Raw genomic sequence first — 21,583 nt, 5'->3', positions numbered from 1 at the left:
GGCATGAAGCATTGGCCTTTGTGTTTGAAAAGCAAGGAGGATCCCAGAGAAGGGCCATTCACCAGGAGAAAGATCTCGCCCAAAGAAGAATGCTGTTTCCTCTGTCTTGTTTTAGGAAATATATTTTTCTTCCTTTTACTTTGTTTTCTTTTTTTTTTTTTTTTTTTTTTTTTTTTTTTTTTTTGAGGCCCTTATGCACACTTTTGACATTCTCCCAAAGTAGGTCAAGGTATGCTCATTGAGTGCTGCCATTTTGAAGTGAGAAATAAAGATAACAGGTTTTTAAAGAGGAATGAGAGAAAAGTTGAATAAATGCCCTATCCCCATTTTAGGACAAAAGCCAAAATATTGCAAAGGTTAAGGAATATACCATATCTAAGCCTATTCAAGTCCTTTCGTTAGAATTGGTGAGAACTGTCTCTTCAGAGCCAATTCAGTCAGAAAAATGACACAGACAAGATCTCATATCCAGGATTTTCTTTATAGGCCCAAGGGGTGCAGGCAGAAAACAGGCTGTTTGATGGCCTGATGTATTTCCACCTTCTCTGACCTACTGAACTTCCCTTCTTCCAAGAACTGGACTGGGATTCCAAGTATAAAGTCAATAGCAAGTTAAATGGGAAAAAAAAAGTTTGAAGGAAGAAACATTATAGATGATGAAGGATTCTATTTGTGGGAAAAGTATATTTGCAGTTTAGCTGACAGGTCAGACAGAAAAAATGTCCACACCCAAAAACACTAGCATTCCGAAGTGTCACAGGCCAGTATTTGTTCAATACAAATGTCCCTCCCCAGCCCTGCTGCAAGATGCCACTGCCGCAAGGACCCTGAGGACTCTTCTGCCACCAGATATTATTCAAAATGGCTTCCTAGGAGTGCACCCAAGAAGCCGCCCGGCTTATAACCCAAGGCTTTGTCATTTGATCTCCATGTCTAAGAGCAGGTGCTGGTTTAAATTTTCAAAATAACTCACACTTTTAAAGACATGAGATATGGCCGGGTGTGGTGGCTCACGCCTGTAATCCCAACACTTTGGAAGGCTGAGGCAGGTGGATCGCTTGAGGTCAGGAGTTCAAGACCAGCCTGGCCAACATGGCAAAACCCCACCTCTACTAAAAATACAAAAATTAGTCAGGTGTGGTGGCGCATACCTGTAATCTCAGCTACTCTGGAGGCTGAAGCTGGAGAATCACTTGAACCCGGGAGATAGAGGTTGCAGTGAGCCAAGATCACACCACTGCACCCCAGCCGGGGCAACAGAATGAGCGAGCCTCCATCTCAAATAAAAAAATAAAAAATAAAAATAAAGAAATGAGATATAAAACCAAGTGAGGTGCTTTGAAAAAGAGCTGACTCTTCCTCTTGGCTCTACAATCTTTCTTTTCTATGACCCAGGCCCTTTGGCAGGAGTCGCAGCTGTTTTAAAGTACTTGCTGGTCCACTTTGGGGTGCCATCATCTAATGCTATTTTTCTAATAGTTAAACATCCAGTTTAGAAGAACAACAAGAAAGCTTAGTAGAATTTGGAAGAGTTTTCAAATCCATATGGAATGTGTCTTGCCCTCACCTTGCACCTTGGGAAAAGAATAAAAAGTTATTATAGTTGAACTTGATTTAGTGTGAATTCCTCTTTATGGCCAACAGCTGTGAATATCTCTCTGAAACACTGTGGTATTCATCCATTCTTTCCTTTCATCTAGCTAGACTGGCCAGGTCTGGCTACATATCCTCCCTTAGGAGTGTACCTCCTGGGTCAAGGGTATGGAATAAATCTCATGGTCCAGCATTCTTGCTCTTTGCATTTTTCACATGCATGGATCAAGCCCCCATCTCGTCTTGGTGTTGGCACTCCCTACCAGGGACTGTTACTAAGTTCTCTTCCGAGCAGACCAGCTCCTGCTCTGAAAGGATTAACAACATCTGCCCACAGTGCTTTGGTTTTCCTTCTTTAGTAAATGTCCATCCTTATGGTTTAAGTAGACTTTGAAGTACAGATTAAATGTCTCTTGAGGTAAAGATCTCACGCTAATATCTCTAGCTAAAGAAGAAATGAGATCCACCATTTAACTTGAAACTAACCCAAGATAAGTGGGAAACAATTGAAATATGAACTTTCTTCCCTTTACCCTTCCCTGTGGAGGCTACTGGTTATACATGTTTGGACTAAGGAGGCTGGTTTGGTTTCTACATCCAGGCGTCTTTGTTCATTTCAAAAACTTCACTATGACTCATCTCAGGGGAAAGATTCTTGATTGTGAGTTGGTACTCAACTGCAATACCATTCTTTCCCTGGGCAACTCATGAGTGGAATGTGCTCTGTTGCCGCTTGTCTCATACAAGGCTTTCAGAGAGAGAAAAGACATTCTCTTAAGTTCCTGGAGAGAAAGTATAGAAGTCAGTTGGCAGAAGACTCACATGAGCACCATGTTCTCAAAGATGGTGCATAAACCCAACACCCTATGACTTAACAAAATGCCACAGCTGTGATGAATGATGTGGCTGCATTATATGGGAGCAAAGAGAGGGGGAAATGACTGATTCACAGGTTACTTTTGTTCTCATTCAAGTCAATTGACTTTTTTGAGCACCTGCTGAGAGAAACTTTGGACTAACTAGTTTCTGGGGAGACAGGAGTGAGAGATACTGTTCCTGCCTGAAGCGAATCACTATCAGATAAGCAAAAAAAAAAAAAAAAAAAAGGCAAGTGTCCTGCTGTGAAAACATGCTGTCTTAAAGGCTTACCCTGGGGGTCAGGGCAGGCACCATGAATGACCCTCATTCAAAGTAGTGGAGGTAAGTCAAGGAAAGTTCCTAGAGGAGGAGAGGCCTAGAGCTGAGTCTCCCAGCATGACTACAGGTCAGCCAAATAGTAAGTGAAGGAAGGGCATTCTATGCAGAGGGAACAGCATTCATGAAATCACAGTGACAAGGGCACTTAACCAAGTGGATCCCATGGCTTGAGTGTTAAGGGCACATGGGAAAAAGGGGTCTGGAGAGGGAAAAACCAGACCCTGGGCCTTGCAAAGGACATTCTCTTTTATCCCAAAGCTATTGAAGGAAATTCTGTAGCAGAATGACCTGCTTAGGTCTACATATTAGAAATATGACCTTCAAAGCAGAGTGGAATATACATCCAAGTGTGGAAGGGACAGGGGCTTCCAGATTTGAAGGCCAGCAGAGAGGTGGAGGACGTTTCAGTAATTGAGAGGGGAAAGGAAGTGGGACCGAGGCAAGCAGCAGTGAGAATAGAGACAAAGGAGTATTCAGGGTTCTTCATGAGATAGAGATGAGAGGGCTTGGTAACCAATTGAATAGACAGGCATGGAGCAGGAGAAATTTAGAACGATGCCCAGGTGTCTGCCTGGAACATCTGGATAAGCCACGGTGTTGTCTAAGGCAAAGGGCATAGAGGAGGAGAAACAGAAATGGGGGATGGGGGGGGTAGCATGGGGTCTGGTGAGTGTGGGAACTGTAGAACATTCCAGTGGAGGTGTGCAACCCCCTTAATGGGCCCCACAGTGCACCATGCTCTTGGTTGGCTCAGCCTCGCTAACAGCCCTGACTTCCTCTCCTCACCTGCAGTTTCAGCATAATATTACACTTACCTGAAACCAAGTTCATCTGAGGGACTTCATTCCAGATAGCTGGGTAGAAAAAACCATAAATGTGGGCTCCTAGGAAGCAAGGAGCTCTGTGACTTTCTTGCTGTACTTGCCTGTGTGAAGAGGGGTAGAGACTGGCACTCTGTTTCTCATACTGTGAGCTTCAGCCTCACCTTTACGAAGCAACACCAACTGGGTATGCTTATGATGTGTGGCATTACGTTAGCACACGAATATAGAAGTCATTGAAACTGATGCATCGTTTGTATGTAGACATGATAAAACTAGAAAAAGAAACAACTGGCTCCAGGAACCTTGCTGGAAATACAGCAATTAGGAGTGGAGGGGCCATTGACTGTGAAAATATGTTGTTTGCCTTTTCTAAGGAGACTTTTGTTAGATGAAACTTAGATAAACTTCTTCTCTCCGTAGTAAAGGAAATATGTTGTCTACTCTGAAATAGCCGGTTTGGGGTTTTCAGTTGTTTTTGAAATGCAGACCTTTGAACCTCTGCTTCTCCAGAATGAGAATGGAAAAGTTATGGAGAGGTGAGATCCTCTTTAAGAAAAAGGAATCTGTCAGAAACCTTTGTAAGAAGGGTTGAAAATACAGCAGTTCCGAGGGTCATAGAGGTCTGAGTGATGGAGTGGGAGTGGCACAGCCCCATGAGTGGCTGGGGCATGTTTGTTTCAGCATGGCTGCCATTGAAACTGGTCATTATTTTCTTGATGTTGACTTTCTAGCTGCCTGCTTGAATTCACTTAAAGGAAGGCCAGTATTGAATAAATGTGCTTTATTTTTGTTTTTAATTTCCAAACGCCAAGACATGGCCCACAGGCATGAGTGCTCCTGGGCCAGGAGTTGTGCTAACTCTTCTCAGATAGGCTGACAGCCCTGAGGTCTTTGAGAAGCAAATCCTCAGGATCCCCCCAAATTCGAAAAGTCGTGAGACTTTTAACCTTCACTCCTTACCAAGCATATATTTTCCTCTGAAGTGTTAAGGACTGTGCAGGCACATGGAGGGCAGCCTTTGATATGGACACAGCCACTGTTTAATGACACAAAGCAGGCTGCTTTAAAACAGCACTTTCACCTGTCATCTCTAATGGAAACTGCAGGGAGAAAATTAGGCCCTCTTTGTATCTAACATGTCAAAGTGGGTATTTTACTCCAAAATAGGCCACCTCTCGCCTTGCAGGACCCATATATGCTTCCCGCAAGCCTGGAGACTCCCCGGAGGCCTCCATGGACACTTCCCGGCATCAAGGAGCACACTGAGGAGGATCCAGCTCCAACGAGGCCTGAGACCAATCCTGCTCTCTTTTGCACAGAGGCTGGAACAGAGCTGAGCTGCTTGTTCTGCTCTGGCCAGAAATAAAGACAAGCTTCTGTAACCTTGATGGTGCTGCTAAAGTTCTCTTCATTTTTTAAAGGAACGTGAAGAGTGGGTACCTTCTTACCCCTCAGTTGGTTTTCCTCTTCTCCCCCTCAGAGACCAACGGTGCAGTCGTATCTTGGAGGGAAAGAGCTTTTGAGAGTAGCCTGGCTTGCTGTGGTAAATGGGAGTTGATCTTCCATCTGCAGTTAGCAGGACCACCCCTACGTGAGCCCTTGCATGGGAACAAGGCTGTTCATGTTTCTCTCTGCCAGAGATGCCTTTCTCCCTGCCCTTCATGCTGCATTCGATATTGGGCTCTTCAGCAATACTGATTCCGTCTTTCTCTCTTCTGGGGTTTCCCTGTTTGTGGGTCAGGTGCTGCATGGTCTGTTGATCTGAGTCAAATTTGCAGCCATTTCTGCAGCATGCATTAGAGACAAGCAGTCCCAGTTCTAACTGGAGCCCCGCTTCTGTGTAAACTGTTGTACACACCACACAGCCTCCCTGTGGCTGATTTATCTGAATTCTAAAAAGGAAATAGAAATCAGCATGATTTAAAACTGGATCCCACTGGTAAAGACCAGCAGGCAAATATAGAGCATATACAAGATGGGTGCAGCACTATTATCAAGAATGACCATGAGAAGATAAATCAGTGTGGACTGCAGCAAGGTCTAGAAGGAGCTTTCTGAAGGATGAAGACTGTGGGATGAGACCCACTGATGTGCACATACATGGTGGTGCTTTGTCCCAGAAACCTCCTACCTGTTGGCATTCTCTCCTTGCACTTCCCCCTGAAAGTCTGTTACTCCCAGAGCTCTACCGTGGCTCTCACCCCATGCTCTTCGCCAGAGAGATTCACCCACTTCTGTGGCTAAAACAACCACCATGAGCTACTGACAAGGAAACTTATTCTCCAGCTCAGACCTTTCTTTCAAGACCTGGACTTGTTGACTTCTCCCCTTGTATGACCCAAAGGCATTGACAGCCAGCTGATCTCAAATCGAGTTTACCCTCTCTCTCTTCTCACCCCACACCTGCTGCTGCCCTGTTTTCTCTGTCGCACCAAACCTGAATCAAAGGAGTCATCTCCAGCTACTTTGTCTCTGTCACCCCCTGCTCTTCCCTGAGCTTCAAGTACTGTCAATTTCCATTCTTTCTTTCTCCTCTGTCATGCATCCCAAGCCACCATCAGGATCTTCCTAAGTTCATGTCCTGGCCTCCACCATCACCATCCGCCAGGCCAGCCTTTACGTTGACAGCCATTGCCTTTCTAGCACACTCATCTGATTGTGTTCTGCTACTCAGGTTTCAGCAGTTTCTCGCCACCCACAAGATGAAGTCTACTCTCTTTGTTCAGTATTGCATATCTCAGCCATTTGACCCCCTGCCTATTTGACCCACCTTGTCTCTAGCCATTCCCCCCATCCACCCATGTGTCTGCTCTACCCTGCTCTGCCCTCTTGACTCTGCGTTTCCTTCCTGCTTCCTGAAATGGCTTCCTCACTGTGGCCATCCTAGTGGAGACTCCAAGTTATTGTACTTTGAAGCTGCCCCTCACTCCCTATGGCAAACCAAAAGGCTCATCGTTCTGTGCTCCCCTAGAACACTGTGTATACTCAGCGCTTGTCCTATTGCTATTATAATTTTGGTGTAAGTCAGCCATTCTCTCTAGATTAGAAGTTCCTTAATGGAAGGGTCACGTCTTCACAGAGCTTGGACCCCAAGCATTCAATATTGTTGAATATTGAATATTGAATATTGTTCAGTATTCAATATTGAATAATAGGCATTCAATAAATGTTGAATGAGCAAATATCAGGATTCCCACACTTGGCAAAGAAGTCAGCCCAGCATATAGCAAAAGCATCTTTATCTTTCTCACACTGCATAAGAGAATGACTTTCTAGTTTGAGACCCCCAGTGGCATGTCCATCAGGAGCATCCAAGAAAGCTAAACAGCTGTGTGCCAGCCAGAGGCATGCATGCCTTCAATCACATATCAGCTTCTGCAGGACACAGCTCTGCTTCTCCCTGTTTGTCTGTATTTTCCAACCATAGCCACAGCCCACAGCTTCACAGAATGTAAAAGGTAGATGGGAAGTTACAGTAGGTGGTTCTTAGCATTGCATCCAACAATGTGGCATCTGGACCACGGGAAAGGACTTGAGCTTTTAGTTTGAGTCTATCCCTGGCCAACAGCTTACAGAACCCAGCATCCAAGTCATTAGAATTCCTGACTTCAGGGGAATGAAATGGTCAAGGCTCTTGCTTCTCTGGTTTGTTTCTCTTTTAACAGTTTTGTTCTAATCCTTGGCAAGGAAAGGTGCCTCACCACAATCCAGAGGGTGAAAGGTTAGTAGGCTATGTTCTTAAGAACTGGGATTTCCTCTTCTTTGTTTATCTGTTCTCCTTACAAGAGGGAGTGCTCTTTGAGCACATGGCACTGAGACAGGACAATGCTTGCTCTAAAAACAGTGTCCATGTGTACCTGCCTCAAGAAACACAGGGCCAAAAGGCGCTTACGTTGCCCAGGAATGCATCTAGAAGTAACTCTTCAGGAAGGCCTAACTCATCATGTTTTGAAGTTGGATAGGAGCCTTTTTTAGGAAACCTACTCCCAATGGACCCCCATTTTGACTAAATGAGTGAGGCCGGCTTTTCCACTCCTGTAACCAGGGCAATTCTAACTTGTCAAAATAGTTTTATAGAAAAGGAGCTAGTACTGATTGAGCTGGGATTTGCACCCCACCCCACAATTTCTGACTCTTAAAACACCACATTATCACCTTGGCTTATAAAGCACCATGTTTACAACACGATTCAATAGCTCAGGATTCTGTTCATCATCAGTGAATTTTGCACGGTTCAGCTGTAGGGCACCCAGTGAAAATTTGCTCCAAGAGACTGCTCCCTTCTCTTTTGTGATGAATTGTGCCCAAGAGCAGCACTGGGTTACCCAGGCTTCTCTGAATCATGATCATTGAGTTTTCTGAGCAGTGACTTGGGACTTTCAGGAGGTAAATAGCAAACGTGAAACCTGGTGACAGAGTGGTAACATGCCGTTGGCCTGAAAGCCAAAGCCGTAATTAAAATCAGTGCCGCTCACGCTGCAGAAGCATTAGCGTTATTTCAGCAGAAATAAAAGCATGGTGGAAAATGAAGTCTGGTAAAATAGCTCCAGGATGTTGCAGGATGGAAGGTTCCAGACTCCTTAGCTGCCATGTCCCAGACTCTTGATCCAACTGCAATTTGAGTTGAGGATGACGTAAGGGGTTAGTATGATGTGTTGGGGAAGCCTTGTCTGTTTGTGGTTATTAATGGTAACAGAGGGACTCTTGATTGTCATAGTAGAGTGAAGGGCTTTCAAGCACAGAATGGAGTGATTTTTAGCCTGAGATAACTGAGTCTATTCTTAAGATGCCATTGACTGTCCAATTTCAATTCTCCAGAAATTCCCCTTCATTGACCTTTTCCTTACTGCAAATCAACAAGTCATCTCACCAGGCCCATCATCCCCACCTAAGTCTTTTGAGTTCAGGAGATTATCCCACACCCGCATTCCCTAAACCTAGAGGTGTTTCACTCAGAGAGCAGGACCTGATTTCAGAATAGTCCAGGCCTCTTTCATCAACCTCAACATTTATCTACTCTAAACGTTGAAAAATTGGAAGGTTCTCGCTTGTTTTGAAATATGTGTGGTCAGTGCCTCAGAATAAAGCATTTAGCAATTGATAGAATCCTGCAGTCAACATGGTTGGTGATGGATAATACTTCATGAAAAACAAGAATAACATTTACCCAATGCTTTAGCATTTCAGAGTACTTTACTGTCACTGTTTCTCAGCTACTGATAGGCTGTTTGGTCCTTATTTTGTAAGAATTGGTACATTGTAGGAAAGAGCTAGGAATCAGGAGATCTGGGTTCTGGTTCCCATTTCACCATACACTTGCTCTCTGATCTAGGATTCATGACTTCTTTTCGCCATCTTTAGAATGATCCAGGGATGAGGGAAGATGATTCTGGAAACTTTCCAAAGATCCTATCAGCTCAAAAACTCTGACTAAAAGAATATGGGCAAATACTTTGTTTTGGTTTTATTTAACAAGGTAATAGTTCTCCTGTGGATTTCAATACAGTTACCATTTACTTTTCTTAACTTTGGAATCTCAGACTTGGAGGTTATTTCAGATGCACTTTAGAACTTCCATTATCCTATGGCCTAGCCAATCTTTGGGCCTTTCAAGTCCTGATATATTTTTGGTTGACAATCAAGTAAAAAGTGAAAGATACATCTGGATACATTTCATGGCTTGGAGAAATGGTCAGTGGACACACCCCCACAACAGAAACAGTTTTGGGAATCAGGATGCCCTTTTTCCCATTCAGGTATATATAGGGAGGCATTTTTCTTGGGGAAAGATCAGGCTAGGAATGGGTGACTCCACCATTTTTCTATCACTGTGGGAGTGGCTGAAACAGTGTGTGAAAATCTACATTGAATATACAAAAATTATCTTGAGGTCGTAGTCTGCTCATGTAGCTCTAACATTCGAAGCCAGCTCTTTCCAACTCAATGATGAAGCGGTCCAGCTAATGCAGTTGTTCCCTGCCATCTTTTTGCTCATGAACCCCTTTGGGAATCTTATAGAAGCTATGGATGGCCCTCTGCCCAGAAAACTTCCCATCTACTCACAAATTGGGATATAATTGTAGGGGATTTGTGAATGCCCTGAATCTCATGGACCCCAAGTTAGTTCTCCTGGTCTAAGTAGAGTAAAGGAGCCCACCAGTAGGAATGTCAGGGCTGGCCTGAGACTTCTGCATCTTAGCTAAAATTAAATACGTAGTAACATAAAGATTTTTTTTTTCCTTTTTTTCCTCTGACCATCACCCTCTTTTCCTTTCTCTGTTCCTACATCTCTTGTCATCTCTTCTCATTCCCTCTCATTTCTCCCCCCATCTCTTGCACATCTTGCACCACAGATGTTCCAGCCTGGCTAAAAAGCCTCCGCCTGCACAAATATGCTGCGCTTTTCTCCCAGATGACCTATGAGGAGATGATGGCCCTCACCGAGTGCCAGCTGGAGGCGCAGGTATGTGCTTGAGGTGACCGTTCCCTGAGAGGGTGCCCCAGGCGGGACCTGAAGTTCAAGGCCTGGACAACCTTGTCTGGACCCATACCTATGCCAACACAGTAACCCGCCCTGTCATGGGAACTGTGGGGTGCTGGCCAGGATTCCATGGTGAGCAAAACTGAGTGGATTCTTGCCTTCAGAGTCCAATAGGAGATGGAAGACAAGCAGATAACCCCAGGGTCGTGAGGGTGAGATCAAGTGGTGTGAAAAGGCATAATCTCGGCACACTCGAAAGTTCCAGGTGCTAGGGAGGAATCGGTGGAATTTCCTAGGAGAAGTAACATTTGACCATGCCACAAAGAATCTACATCCCTGCCTTTGCTTTTCTCACTCTCTCCCTCCCTCTGCCCGAGCAGGGCTTGGCTTGTTTGGGAAGTGACAGATCCATTGTCTGTTGTCTAGTCCAGTTACAAATCAGCCAGCTTCTAACTGGACTGCTGAGTAGAAGCACCAGGTCATGCCTCAGACCCACCCCAACATTTTTAAAAAGCCATGTCCAGGCCGGGCGCGGTGGCTCAAGCCTGTAATCCCAGCACTTTGGGAGGCCGAGACGGGTGGATCACGAGGTCAGGAGATCAAGACCATCCTGGCTAACACGGTGAAACCCCGTCTCTACTAAAAAATACAAAAAAACTAGCCGGGCGAGGTGGTGGGCGCCTGTAGTCCCAGCTACTCGGGAGGCTGAGGCAGGAGAATGGCGTGAACCCGGGAGGCGGAGCTTTCAGTGAGCCGAGATCCGGCCACTGCACTCCAGCCTGGGCGACAGAGCAAGACTCTGTCTCAAAAAAAAAAAAAAAAAAAAAAAGCCATGTCCTTGCCAGTCTTTGTTGAGATTGGAGAAAATTATGCAAACTTTTTTTCTTCTAACCTGAGACAATCATTGAGAATGAGATTTCCGTAGGTCTCAAATTTCATTTCCCCTAAGGCATCTTTCCCCAATGTGGATGCCACAGGCCAGTCAACAGAACCCCTGAAACTAAGCATGTTTCCTGCTACGCTGTGCTCAGGTGAATGGATCTGACCAATGTCTTTGTTTCCCTTGTTTAAAATGCTATTTGCATGTTTCACATTGGCCTCAGTTTCCTTTCAGCAATGATTTAAAAGAATCGATGGTCTGAATAGGCTAAAAATATTTCCTTTGCAGGAAGAGGAGATTGTACCATTTGGGCATGGCTGGTCTGGATGCACACCTCCCCGCAGATCACCGGTTCCCCAGTGCTTATTCGGTACCCTCATTTAACCCTGCAGGCCTGGCGGACTCCCAATGTGGAGACACAACACAAAGCCCAAAGTCACTGCACATTCTCAGAGAATGAAAGGCACTCATTTCAACTTCCTAACATTTCTCCCACCTCTTTTTGAATCTTGATTGCTCCTTGAAATCCCAGGGATTGATGAGAACTGTTTCTAAGAGCATTTTTGTGTTTGGGTCAGAGTTGAAAAAAATCTAAGTCATCAGTTGTTCAACTTGAGGAAAAAAACAAGAAATAATTGAGGGCAAAGCCAGAGGCCAGCACAAACTTTTCAGAGTAATTTAATTCACTAGAACCCAAAGTTAAGGGTAAACAGAAATATACCCCTAGTGTTTCATCTTAGAGACTGGGTTCACTTGTCATTTGAGTCTTTATTTTTCTAGTAAAGATGTTGTTGATATTCCTATCTTTTCCTTCTTTAAGAAGAATTCTATGGAATAGTTGCTAGACATTTGAGTTAGAGACCTTATTTGAGAAAGGGCTGTCTATCAGGAAATTTGCAGTATCTATTATCAACAACTGTTTAAATCCTTAGGCTCACCACTGCTACCCAGTTAAGAAGATAAAATCCACAACTCTTACTGTGAATCCTAATCATTTACCGGAAGAGATGACTGAATTATGAATTTAAGTAATTTTCTATTCTAGTTTTCCTTAGAGTAACAAAAGACAGGCTGCAACCTAGCAGAAATTCCCCGTGTTTTATGACACTCCATGTGGACTCTACTGGGCTGCTCATCTTTTCAAGATGGGTAAAAACACAGGGAGGGTTTGAGAAAGCCATGAATGTCTGTATGGGGTTGGGACCTTCAGGGAAACTGGGGGGGACTGAAATTATAAAGCCTGGAGAAAAGGAAGAGTGCATGACTTAAAAATTATCTTCTAAGACTGTGAAGAAATTTCATGCTGAGTAGAATAATTGGCCGTTCCGCATCTCTCTCTAAGACACAGAAAGATACAAATACAGATAAAAAGTGTAGTCAAAAGACGCAGGCAAATGTGTAGCCAGATGGATTTAGAATTAAGAAGATGGCCAGGCACAGTGGCTCACACCTATAATTCTAGCACTTTGGGAGGCTGAGGTGGGAAGATCGCTTGAGTCCAGGAGTTTGAGACCAGCCTGGGCAACATGGCGAAACCCCCTCTCTACAAAAAATACAAAAATTAGCCAGGTGTGGCGGCCTGTAGTCCCAGCTACTTGGGAGACTGAGGTTAGAGAATCACCTGAGCCCAGGAGGTGAAGGTTGCGATGAGCTAAGTGGTGCCACTGCACTCTAGCCTGAGCAACTAGAGTGAGACTCTGTCTCAACAAATAATAATAATATTTAGTAAGAAGAGGTTTATGATGATGGGTACTAATGCAAGAGGTAAGTGGATATTGATGAGCCCGTGAAAATAGAGGAACAAAGAAGATGGTAAAAGCCTCCAAGAACCCGTAAGCTGATTCTTAAAAATATGTTTTTAAATATACATTTAAATGTAACTTGTTGTTTAATTACAGAATGTTACCAAAGGTGCAAGACACAAAATTGTCATCAGTATTCAGAAGCTCAAAGAAAGACAAAATCTCCTGAAGTCTTTGGAAAGGGTAAGTTATTGGATGAGGGAACATTTCCACTTTTGTTATGGGAAAGTAGACTAAGGAAAATTCTCCATTGGAAGTGTCATCGACAGACCTGCTAGAGCATATCATGCGGTTTCCTTCCCAAAGTCAGAGAAAACAGAATGATTTTGAAGTGAAACCTCTCGGTTGCACGTGCTTCTTTGGAAGCCGATGCCTCAGTGTGCTTATTCCCTGGGCCCAGGCTGCCTTGCCCAGCTGTCCCAGAGCCCTGATGAAGTGCTTTCAAATGCACCCTTTTTATATGCATTTGTGTCTCTGCCTCATATACATTTGTAGAGATCAGTGAGGTGACCAGTTCACAATCAGATGCTGAAATCTTGGCAAAACAGGGCAGGGCATGCGCAGTGTGCTTTGGTCTCACTGTCCTCCCAGGGGAGGGTCTGTTTTGAGAAAAGCTGCCCCCGAGTAGTGATACTAACAGGTACGCTGCAGATAGAGGCGGTCAGAAGCATTTGGCAGGCAGACATAGTTGGCTCTCAAGAGAATCATTTCAGGCTTTAACTTAACAACAGAGTTGGTCCCTGTGACTCTGATAGGAACCATCTCAAAAATGCTAAATGCTGAAAAAAGTTTATTCCAACGTTAAAAGCAGTGATCAGCTGCCTACTGTCCCATTTTGTTTGCTGCCTACACAGGTCCCCTTCTTACCTTTGTGTCTGGATGCTGCCCTGGTAACAATGTCATTTTTAGGACTTAATGACGACATGATTTCATCTAAGATCCCAAGGAGGGCAGGCCCCGTGCCTCACACAAGTGAACCAGCATTGCCTCTGCCTCAGGGCTGGCATTCTTATGCATGAGTACTGGGAGGCAGGAGTGGTGGGTGGGAAGTTCTGTGGCTATTTGCAGCCTGCAGAGCTTTAGAGGTAACCTCTTCTAGTAATTCTAGGGAGCTTTTGGATTTTGGAAGGGGACAGAGTATTGAGGGAGGTAGGGATAAAGCAAATTTTGTGAGCACATAAACATTTAATGGAGTGGTAATTTTTCAGCACAAAGATGTGTGTGTATAATTTCATATAGACTATATAAAGTTATATTCAATGCATATATGTTTTTTATATATATATATAGAATATACATATATAACTTCGTAAGGAACGTTTCTTTTTAAACCTCTGGCCAGATAGACAGACAGAGGCTTCTCACGTGCACATCCGTGATTAAAGACCTCTTCTTACTTAAAGTGAATTACAGATTACAAGTGAGATATCCAATAGAACCTGAGGTTTATTTGTTGTTGTTTTTAATTGTATACTACTTTAGAAAGCAGTTTGTCTAAGTGACTATTGCCATTTTTAAATTGAGAAACCATTCTCTTCGGGGGAACATTCAAAAGGCCAATTTACTCTTCCTTTGTTAGAAAGTGCAGAAAACATTTTGCATAAGGATTTGATTGCTAAGTGTTATGGTAAAAGAGTGATTTTTTCCCTTCTTTCTGGAGCAGCCTTGAGGATTCATTCATATCCTCCATCACTGGGGAAGCGCACCCACCTGGGAGACAAATTCCTGTTAGCTTTATTCCCTGCAGCCTGGCAGAAGTCAGCACGGGGAACGCTCTGGCAGCCCAGTAGCAAGGGTGACCCCGACATGCCATTGACTTTCCATCTAGCCTTTGATAAGTCAGTGATGTTTTCTGTGTCCCAGATTTTGCACCTAGAATAATAGTGACTCCCCTGTTCGCTGGAATGGGAAAGTTAAAAGGTGCCACCTACAGAGCAGAGTGTGATGGCAGCCAGTGGAAAGAAATGGAGTTTATCGAGTCTGACTTCTTTGAGAGAGGAGAGCTGATGTGTGTCAGATGACTGGGTTGAGCCTGAGTCAGAATACCCGAATGTTTGGACATCCGGTGTGTTGTCCCTGCCTAAGCTGATGAGCTGGGGCGGGAGGGAATCTCTCTCAGGCATCCACTGAGGACTCATCCCCTGGCCCTCCTCTCTTCTCTGGAACCCCTAACTCCTGCTTTGCAAGGGAGTGAGTTGTTTGTAACCTGTTACCACTGACGGCACCAGTGACAGACTCAAATCAGCCATTTCCCAGGCATTCCCAGACACCGCTGGGCTGATGATGCTGTTGGGAAAAGAGTCATCTGCCCCTGCCTGCCTCCCATATTCTTACCTCACATAGATTTCTAAGGAGATAGCTGGGGCCCCGCCCATAGTTAGTTCATAATCAGTGGTGGCTGTCTGAGCTCTGTGTGCAGAGCTTTTTTGTTCAGTAACTGAACCCTTGTCAAGCAGCTGCCTGGGACACAATTTGCCCCATCCACTGGAGGTTAACCGTGAGTCATACATGGCTCCTGCCATGGGGAGCTGGGGACGTGCATTGGGACAGTTAGATATGGCACCATATTATCTCATAACCCAGTCTGATCGACGTCATCACCATAGCAGGTGGGGAAGCTTCCTGAGGTGAAATAGACCGCTGTGCAGTGATGAGGTGGGAAGCCTTCAGAAGAGCAGGACACTGGCCGGGAAACTCATTAGGAAACTATAGCACGTCTTGATGGGACCTTGAACCAAAATAGAGGCAGTGAGGATGGAGGAGGAGGATAGAGATCATTTAGAGGGAGTCCAGTGATTGTGACAAGGCTTGGGTTTGAGTGTCACAGCATTTGGGGACAGAAAAGATAGGAGAAGTAGGGGCAGGAAATGGAGGTCCATGGGAAGGGTTGAGTGTGAGGTGCCTGTGAGACACCCAAGTAGAAGTGGCAAGTCAGTGGCCAGAGAGCAGGCCTACAGTCCAGGAGGCCCACAAGGTTTGAAAGGACCGATTGTGTGTCGTCTGAGTGTAACTGATAATAGGTGCTCCCGGGAAGTGTGTGTCAAGAGCATGGACAGGCCCTTAGGAGCACTGTAAGATATGGAGGGGCTGAGCAATAATACGGGCTGTGCTCGCCCAGAGGGTCGGGAGGGTTTGAAGGAAGGAATCCCGCCAGGTGCCATGGAAGTGTCACGTACAATAGAGACGAAACACTGTCCTCTGAAACTGGCCCTCAGCAGGTCACTGTGCCATGATGTTACGGGTTTCAGGGGAATGGGAGGAAACAGAAGCAGAAGCCTGTGAACCAGTTGGTGTGAACGGGTGAGGGGCCATGGGGTACAGAATTGTAGACTTCTCAAGGTATATGGTGGAAAAGGGAAATTAGAATGGTCACTGGAGCAGATTTTTCAACATTTATCTTGAGTAATGAAAATGTTTCCACGTGGTTTTATTCACCATCCTGCCTTTTCCATTCACTCTCAAACTGTGAAGCTAAGCCATGTTCCGAGCCTGGGTCCCTGGCATGGAGGAAGGAAATACACACACACACTCACGCATTCACCTCACTTCCATGTATTGCTGCTTACAGGAGGAGAAAATGCTTCTCTGAAAGCCTGTGCCTTTTCTTCAGACACATCCAGATCTTGTCCTCTTGGGTTCAGATCTGAGACCCCCGATTCCATCAAGTGCTGCAGAGAAGCAGCAGAGAAACTTAATATTAAATGCTAAATATTTCCGAGGTAATAATGCCTTATACTAGTAAGGTACATTGTATACTTTTAAAAAATGTTTCACCCCTATCGGTGGATTTGGCCCATACAGCAAACTTCCTAAGGTAATCAGGAGAGCTGCTGGTATCCTGATTTTAAGAAAAAGAAACTCGAGTGAGTCCAAACTCCTTAGCAAGTTGGTTCCTAAGGACTTGGAAAAGCTCTTGAGCTTCATCTCAATGAGCCCTGCTCGGCCATGTACAGCGTCCTTTCATCCTTTGTTCCTTTCCTGCTGTTTCTCCTTTCCTGAAACATACAGTGGTGGTCAGGGGTCCCTCTTATATGTTCCCACAGCTCCCTGCCCTGATGCCCATCATACCATGTGGGTCCCAGAAACTGTAAGCACCTTAGAGCAAAGATTATGACTTAATTTGCTTTCATATCCCCAGTGTATAACAGTGCCTGGTTGATGACAGGGCTCAGCAGCTGATGGGTGCATGAGAGGAGGAAAGAACAAATGCGCTAGATACAGGAGTCCTGTCTATTATGTGAGAATCCCAATTCTTCTTACACAAAGGGAAGGATGGAGTTAGAGACACCACATGAGTGCTGGGGACACTTCGGCTGCTCAAGACTCTCTTTTCCAGATGGTTTGCAGCTTGTTGTTGTCATATGCCCAGGAAAGGCACTGAACCAACCTTCCTCCGAGACCCAAGTTAGCCACACCAGGGCTGGTATAAGTCAGGAAGTAATTTCCTTCCTGCTTGTCTCCTGAGTGATGGCTGTGGTCAGTGGTGGACCAGACTTCCCGCTCTCTGATCTCAAAGGAGCTCCTCAGCTTTGTAACAGCACGTTAGTTAATGAACAGCTTCACTGTGCCTCTTTGTGTTTATCATGTGGGATTATATTTTCTGTATGAAAGATCAGTAAAGACTTGGGTGGATTCCCTATTTTTTTTGTCAACTTGGAGAATTAATTCTCACAGTTAGTCAAAGGTGCTAGATTGATTTCCATTCTGGCCATTTCCCTGTTCCTTCTCAATTTGGGCACTCTGTTTTGAGTTCAGGAATTCATTTTTAAGTGTCAGGAACATGACCTGAGTCACAGTGCCATGCTACTGATGCCAGCTTGATCAGGGGATGAGCTAACTGGTTGTAAGCCAAGTGTTATCTTTGAGACAATGGCTTGATGTCTATGAGGGAAAAACAAAATTCTACATGATTCCTGGGAAGTTATATTTTATAGAAAGTGTCCAACATTATTCATTATGTCTTTGGTTTCTTTTTTGATTTTTGTTTTCATTTATTGATTGATTGATTTTTGGTGTGGTTGCCTCCAATAGAAGAATCAGATAAGATTTGAATGGAGCATGCATATGTTTCCTGTTTGAAGTCTCTTCACATATCCAAAATCTCCTCTCACCACTAGCTGGAGAAACCTTCTTGCCATGTGACAAGAGCAGGCAGGGGTTTGGTGCAGTTGACAGAGTGTCCCAAGCATGCATTTGCTCATCCCATTGACAGCAGCTGCATGGGATGGCACGGCAGGGATCCATGTGATCACCCCAGCATGGCTTTCCTAGGCCCTCTTCATAGGGAAGCTTCATCCCTCTTTTCCCTTCCCCTCCTGAGTCAGGGGCTGGACAAGGAGGTCAGTGTCCCCCGCAACCCAGGGGCTGGTTGGGCCGCTGGCAGGACCTCAAGGTAGGATCCAGGGGTCCCCTAGTTAGCATGCAGTCTGATCAGAAAAGGTGGTAGGTGCTCTCCTGGCGTGGGTCAGCTAGCTCACCTCCCTGTGCCTGCCCTGGTCACATCACCAGGTCAAGTCAAGGAAGCCGATCACATGATGGTGTCTAGATGCTGGGAAAGGGCCGGGTCTACTGTGGGCAGCAGGGAAGGAGTGATCAGGAGCATGCCTGACTGCTGCAGAGACATCTGTCATGTGTAGAAGGAAGGTGGCAGACGCGAAACTCTCCAAAGAGAAAAAGGGACTTTCTCCCCTAAAATAGGCTGAACAGTGGCCCTGGCCAGGTTTGAGAGACAATTCTGGTGGCTAATTAAAATTTCACTTCCTTCGTAAACCCTTCGTGCCAACTAGGCTAAGGCATAATCCAGGCTCCACTTCCCACCCCTCCCCGCCAAACAAAGCAGGTTCCTGCCAACGACAGGGTGTGGCTGTTGGTGTTCTTCACTGCCCACAGTTGAAACAGGCACATTCAAGGCTGCCGTCCTCAGCTTTCCTTTTTCTGATGGATTGATTGGAAATGCTTGGGTGCAGAAATTATCACATTTCATATGTTTGCATTCCCTGACACCATCGAGCAAGTGTAAGAGAGGACCCCAGGAATGGATTGGATACTCATTCATCAGGCTTTTTTAAATGTCCTTGCTATTCTGAGCTCTCAGAAAATTAAATAGTTTGGGCCGGGTGCGATGGCTCACGCCTGTATTCCCAGCACTTTGGGAAGCTGAGGCAGGCGGATCACCTGGGGTCAGAAGCTCAAGACTAGCCTGACCAACATGGTAAAACCCCGTCTCTGCTGAAAATACAAAAATGAGTTAGGCATGGTGGCACGTGCCCATAATTGCAGCTATTCAGGAGGCTGAGGCAGGCGAATCACTTCAACCTAGGAGGCAGAGGTTGCAGTGAGCCGAGATCATGCCACTGCACTCCAGCCTGGGCAACAGAGTAAGACTCTGTCTCAAAAAGAAAAAAAAAAAAAAAGAAAAATTAAATACTCCATAAATAATCGGGGCCCTGATTGTCAATGTCCTTTCCAGGTCCTAGGAAGACCTTGATGTGCACAAACACAGGGGGAGCAGCTTTGTTGCAGAGGGTCCACCCCAGCCACCATGCCAGGCAGGGTCCCAGGCTCCCGAGCCCCAACCACGCTCCAAGCCACAGTGTTTGGGCCTCTGTGAGCATCTGGCACAGAGAGAAATACCTATCAGAATCAACTTTTATTTCTGTTTTTAATAAGTAGTGCCCAGTATATCAAACTATATGTGCAGAATGATCCAATGTTATTACACAACGCATAAAGACATGTATATATTATATTACAGTTCTATACATATTCCTTTCCAGAATGATTCTTGTAAAACTTGGCACTCCCTTGCTCGAAACCTTCCCTGGTTTCCCATCTTAGACTAGATTCCAGCATCCCTGCCCCGGCCCAAGGCCTCCAGGCTCAGGCCTAGGTGGCTGACGGGACACCATGGCCCACCTGCTCCATCGCAGGCACCCTTGCTGTTCCTCACACTCCCCGCTCAGAGCCTTTGCCCTTGCTGTGCCCTCCACCTGGAGCGTTTCTCCCCAGGATCCTCATGCCCATGCTCATTTGGGTCCTTGCACCAGTGTCACCCTCTCCAGGAGCTTCCCCTCACAGCAGCCCCGGCCCATACCACAGCCCCTGGTGTGGTATAGTTATCTCGTGGCTGGATGTCAACTCCCTGGGGAACCCTAAAGACAATGAGGCAGCTACGATATGCTCATTTTGTACACAGGGAAACTGAGGCACAAAGTGGTTAAGCCATTTGCCCAGGGTCACATGGGAGTGCAAGAATCCAAACCCTAGCCTCTGACCCAGAGTCTCTGCTCTTAATCGCTACCCTGTGCTGCTTGTGCCATGGACTGAGTGAAGGTGTGAACGGGCTATTTCATCCAGAACAAAGCATACACAGGACACAAAGCCATCATGTCACCCAACTTTGTTGTACAGCTTCCAAAGCGTGTGGCTATAAAATGTATAACCACATTTTACAGAAATGCACCGAGGGAGGCAGAAAAGGAAATGCACCAAACTGTTTTAGTGGTCATCTCTAGATAGTGGGATTGTCTGATGGTGTGTATTTTCCTCACTACACCTGTCTGTATTTTCCAATTTTCCACCTGGGCCAATATTAGAATGATGAAACGAAAGTGGTCCCTTTTCCCAAAAACATCCTGATGAGGGTACCAGCAGCCATGAATCCCGAACTCAGGGCAGGGGAGGACAGGTACAGGGGTGGACGACCCTTATTCCTGAGCCTAACGGAGGTCTTCCTGCTCTCCTCGTCCAGGACATCATCGAGGGGGGCAGCCTGCGCGTCCCGCTCCAGGAACTACACCAGATGATCCTGACTCCCATCAAGGCCTACGGCTCCCCCAGCACCACGCCCGAGGCTCGCCCCCGGGAGCCCCAGGCCCCGCGCCAGCCCTCACTGATGGGCCCCGAGAGCCAGAGCCCCGACTGCAAAGATGGGGCCACAGCCACTGGCGCCACGGCCACCCCCTCGGCCGGGGCCAGTGGGGGGCTCCAGCCGCACCAGCTGAGCAGCTGCGATGGGGAGCTGGCCGTCGCCCCCCTGCCGGAGGGGGACCTCCCCGGGCAGTTCACACGCGTCATGGGGAAAGGTAGAGCCCGATGTGCCCATTTCTTTTTTCTTCTCGGATCCCACTAACCGGAGCGACAGGCTCCTGGGGGCTTCCCCTGGGTGCTGGATAAATTCCCTGTCCAAGTAGACATCATTAGCTCCATCTTACAGATAGGGAATATGCAGCTCAGAGAGGTTAAGCCTTTTGTGACCCCCGGACACCTACTCCTTAATCCCGGCTCCTTTCTCTCCCAAATCCCTCAGACCGGGGGATGCCAGCCCTTTTATGACAGTGCTCATTGGGCCAGTGGACCCTTGCGGAAGGAAAGTGGGAAGGACTCCGAAAAAGATGATTTCGGGAACAAACCATTCACTCAGCATCTCACCCTCTCCCCCAAGCAAAAGTGGCAGAAAATGAGTGACAAACTGAAAGGGCACAGATGCCTTTAGCCAGAGCCCAAAGATCTCCCTGTGCAGAAAGATGCCAGCCTTAGCAGTGGCCTCTCCTCACCACTGAAAGTGTTCTCAGATGTGGCCAGGGTTTGGAGAATTCCCAGCATGGAACTGTTTTGTTCTCATTCTCCCGTGTCTGTGTTTATATTCTCTCTTCACGGCTGGCCTGCCGTGCGAAATGCTCTAGTACGAATAGCTTGCATTTATTTAACTTTTCCTCTGTAGCAGACACATGCTTTACCTATAGAGCTTACTTAATCCCCAAGTTATCCCATTTTACAGAGGAGGAAACTGAGACACACAGGCTAA

The 21,583-nt window shown here is 46.0% G+C and overlaps 1 protein-coding gene across 2 annotated transcripts in view; it reads left to right on the top strand.

Annotated features, from left to right (window-relative positions):
• SAMD4A (sterile alpha motif domain containing 4A) overlaps positions 1–21,583 on the top strand; it is a 237,871-nt gene that overhangs the window by 184,532 nt on the left and 31,756 nt on the right. Inside the window, exons 5-7 of one of the 2 annotated variants that reach the window (XM_011999697.1) lie at positions 9,968–10,077; positions 12,874–12,960; positions 20,528–20,861. In XM_011999697.1, coding sequence (XP_011855087.1) covers positions 9,968–10,077; positions 12,874–12,960; positions 20,528–20,861 — 531 coding nt within the window. Of the gene's footprint in view, positions 1–9,967; positions 10,078–12,873; positions 12,961–15,164; positions 15,275–20,527; positions 20,862–21,583 lie in introns of those variants that run through there. The other variant, XM_011999698.1, reaches the window with a different exon arrangement.

The sequence above is a fragment of the Mandrillus leucophaeus genome, unplaced genomic scaffold (genome assembly GCF_000951045.1).
Source record: "Mandrillus leucophaeus isolate KB7577 unplaced genomic scaffold, Mleu.le_1.0 Scaffold60, whole genome shotgun sequence".
Classification (NCBI taxonomy): Eukaryota; Metazoa; Chordata; class Mammalia; order Primates; family Cercopithecidae; genus Mandrillus; species Mandrillus leucophaeus.
Note: the sequence above shows the minus strand (reverse complement) of the source record. Positions and strands in the feature narration are given on the sequence as shown.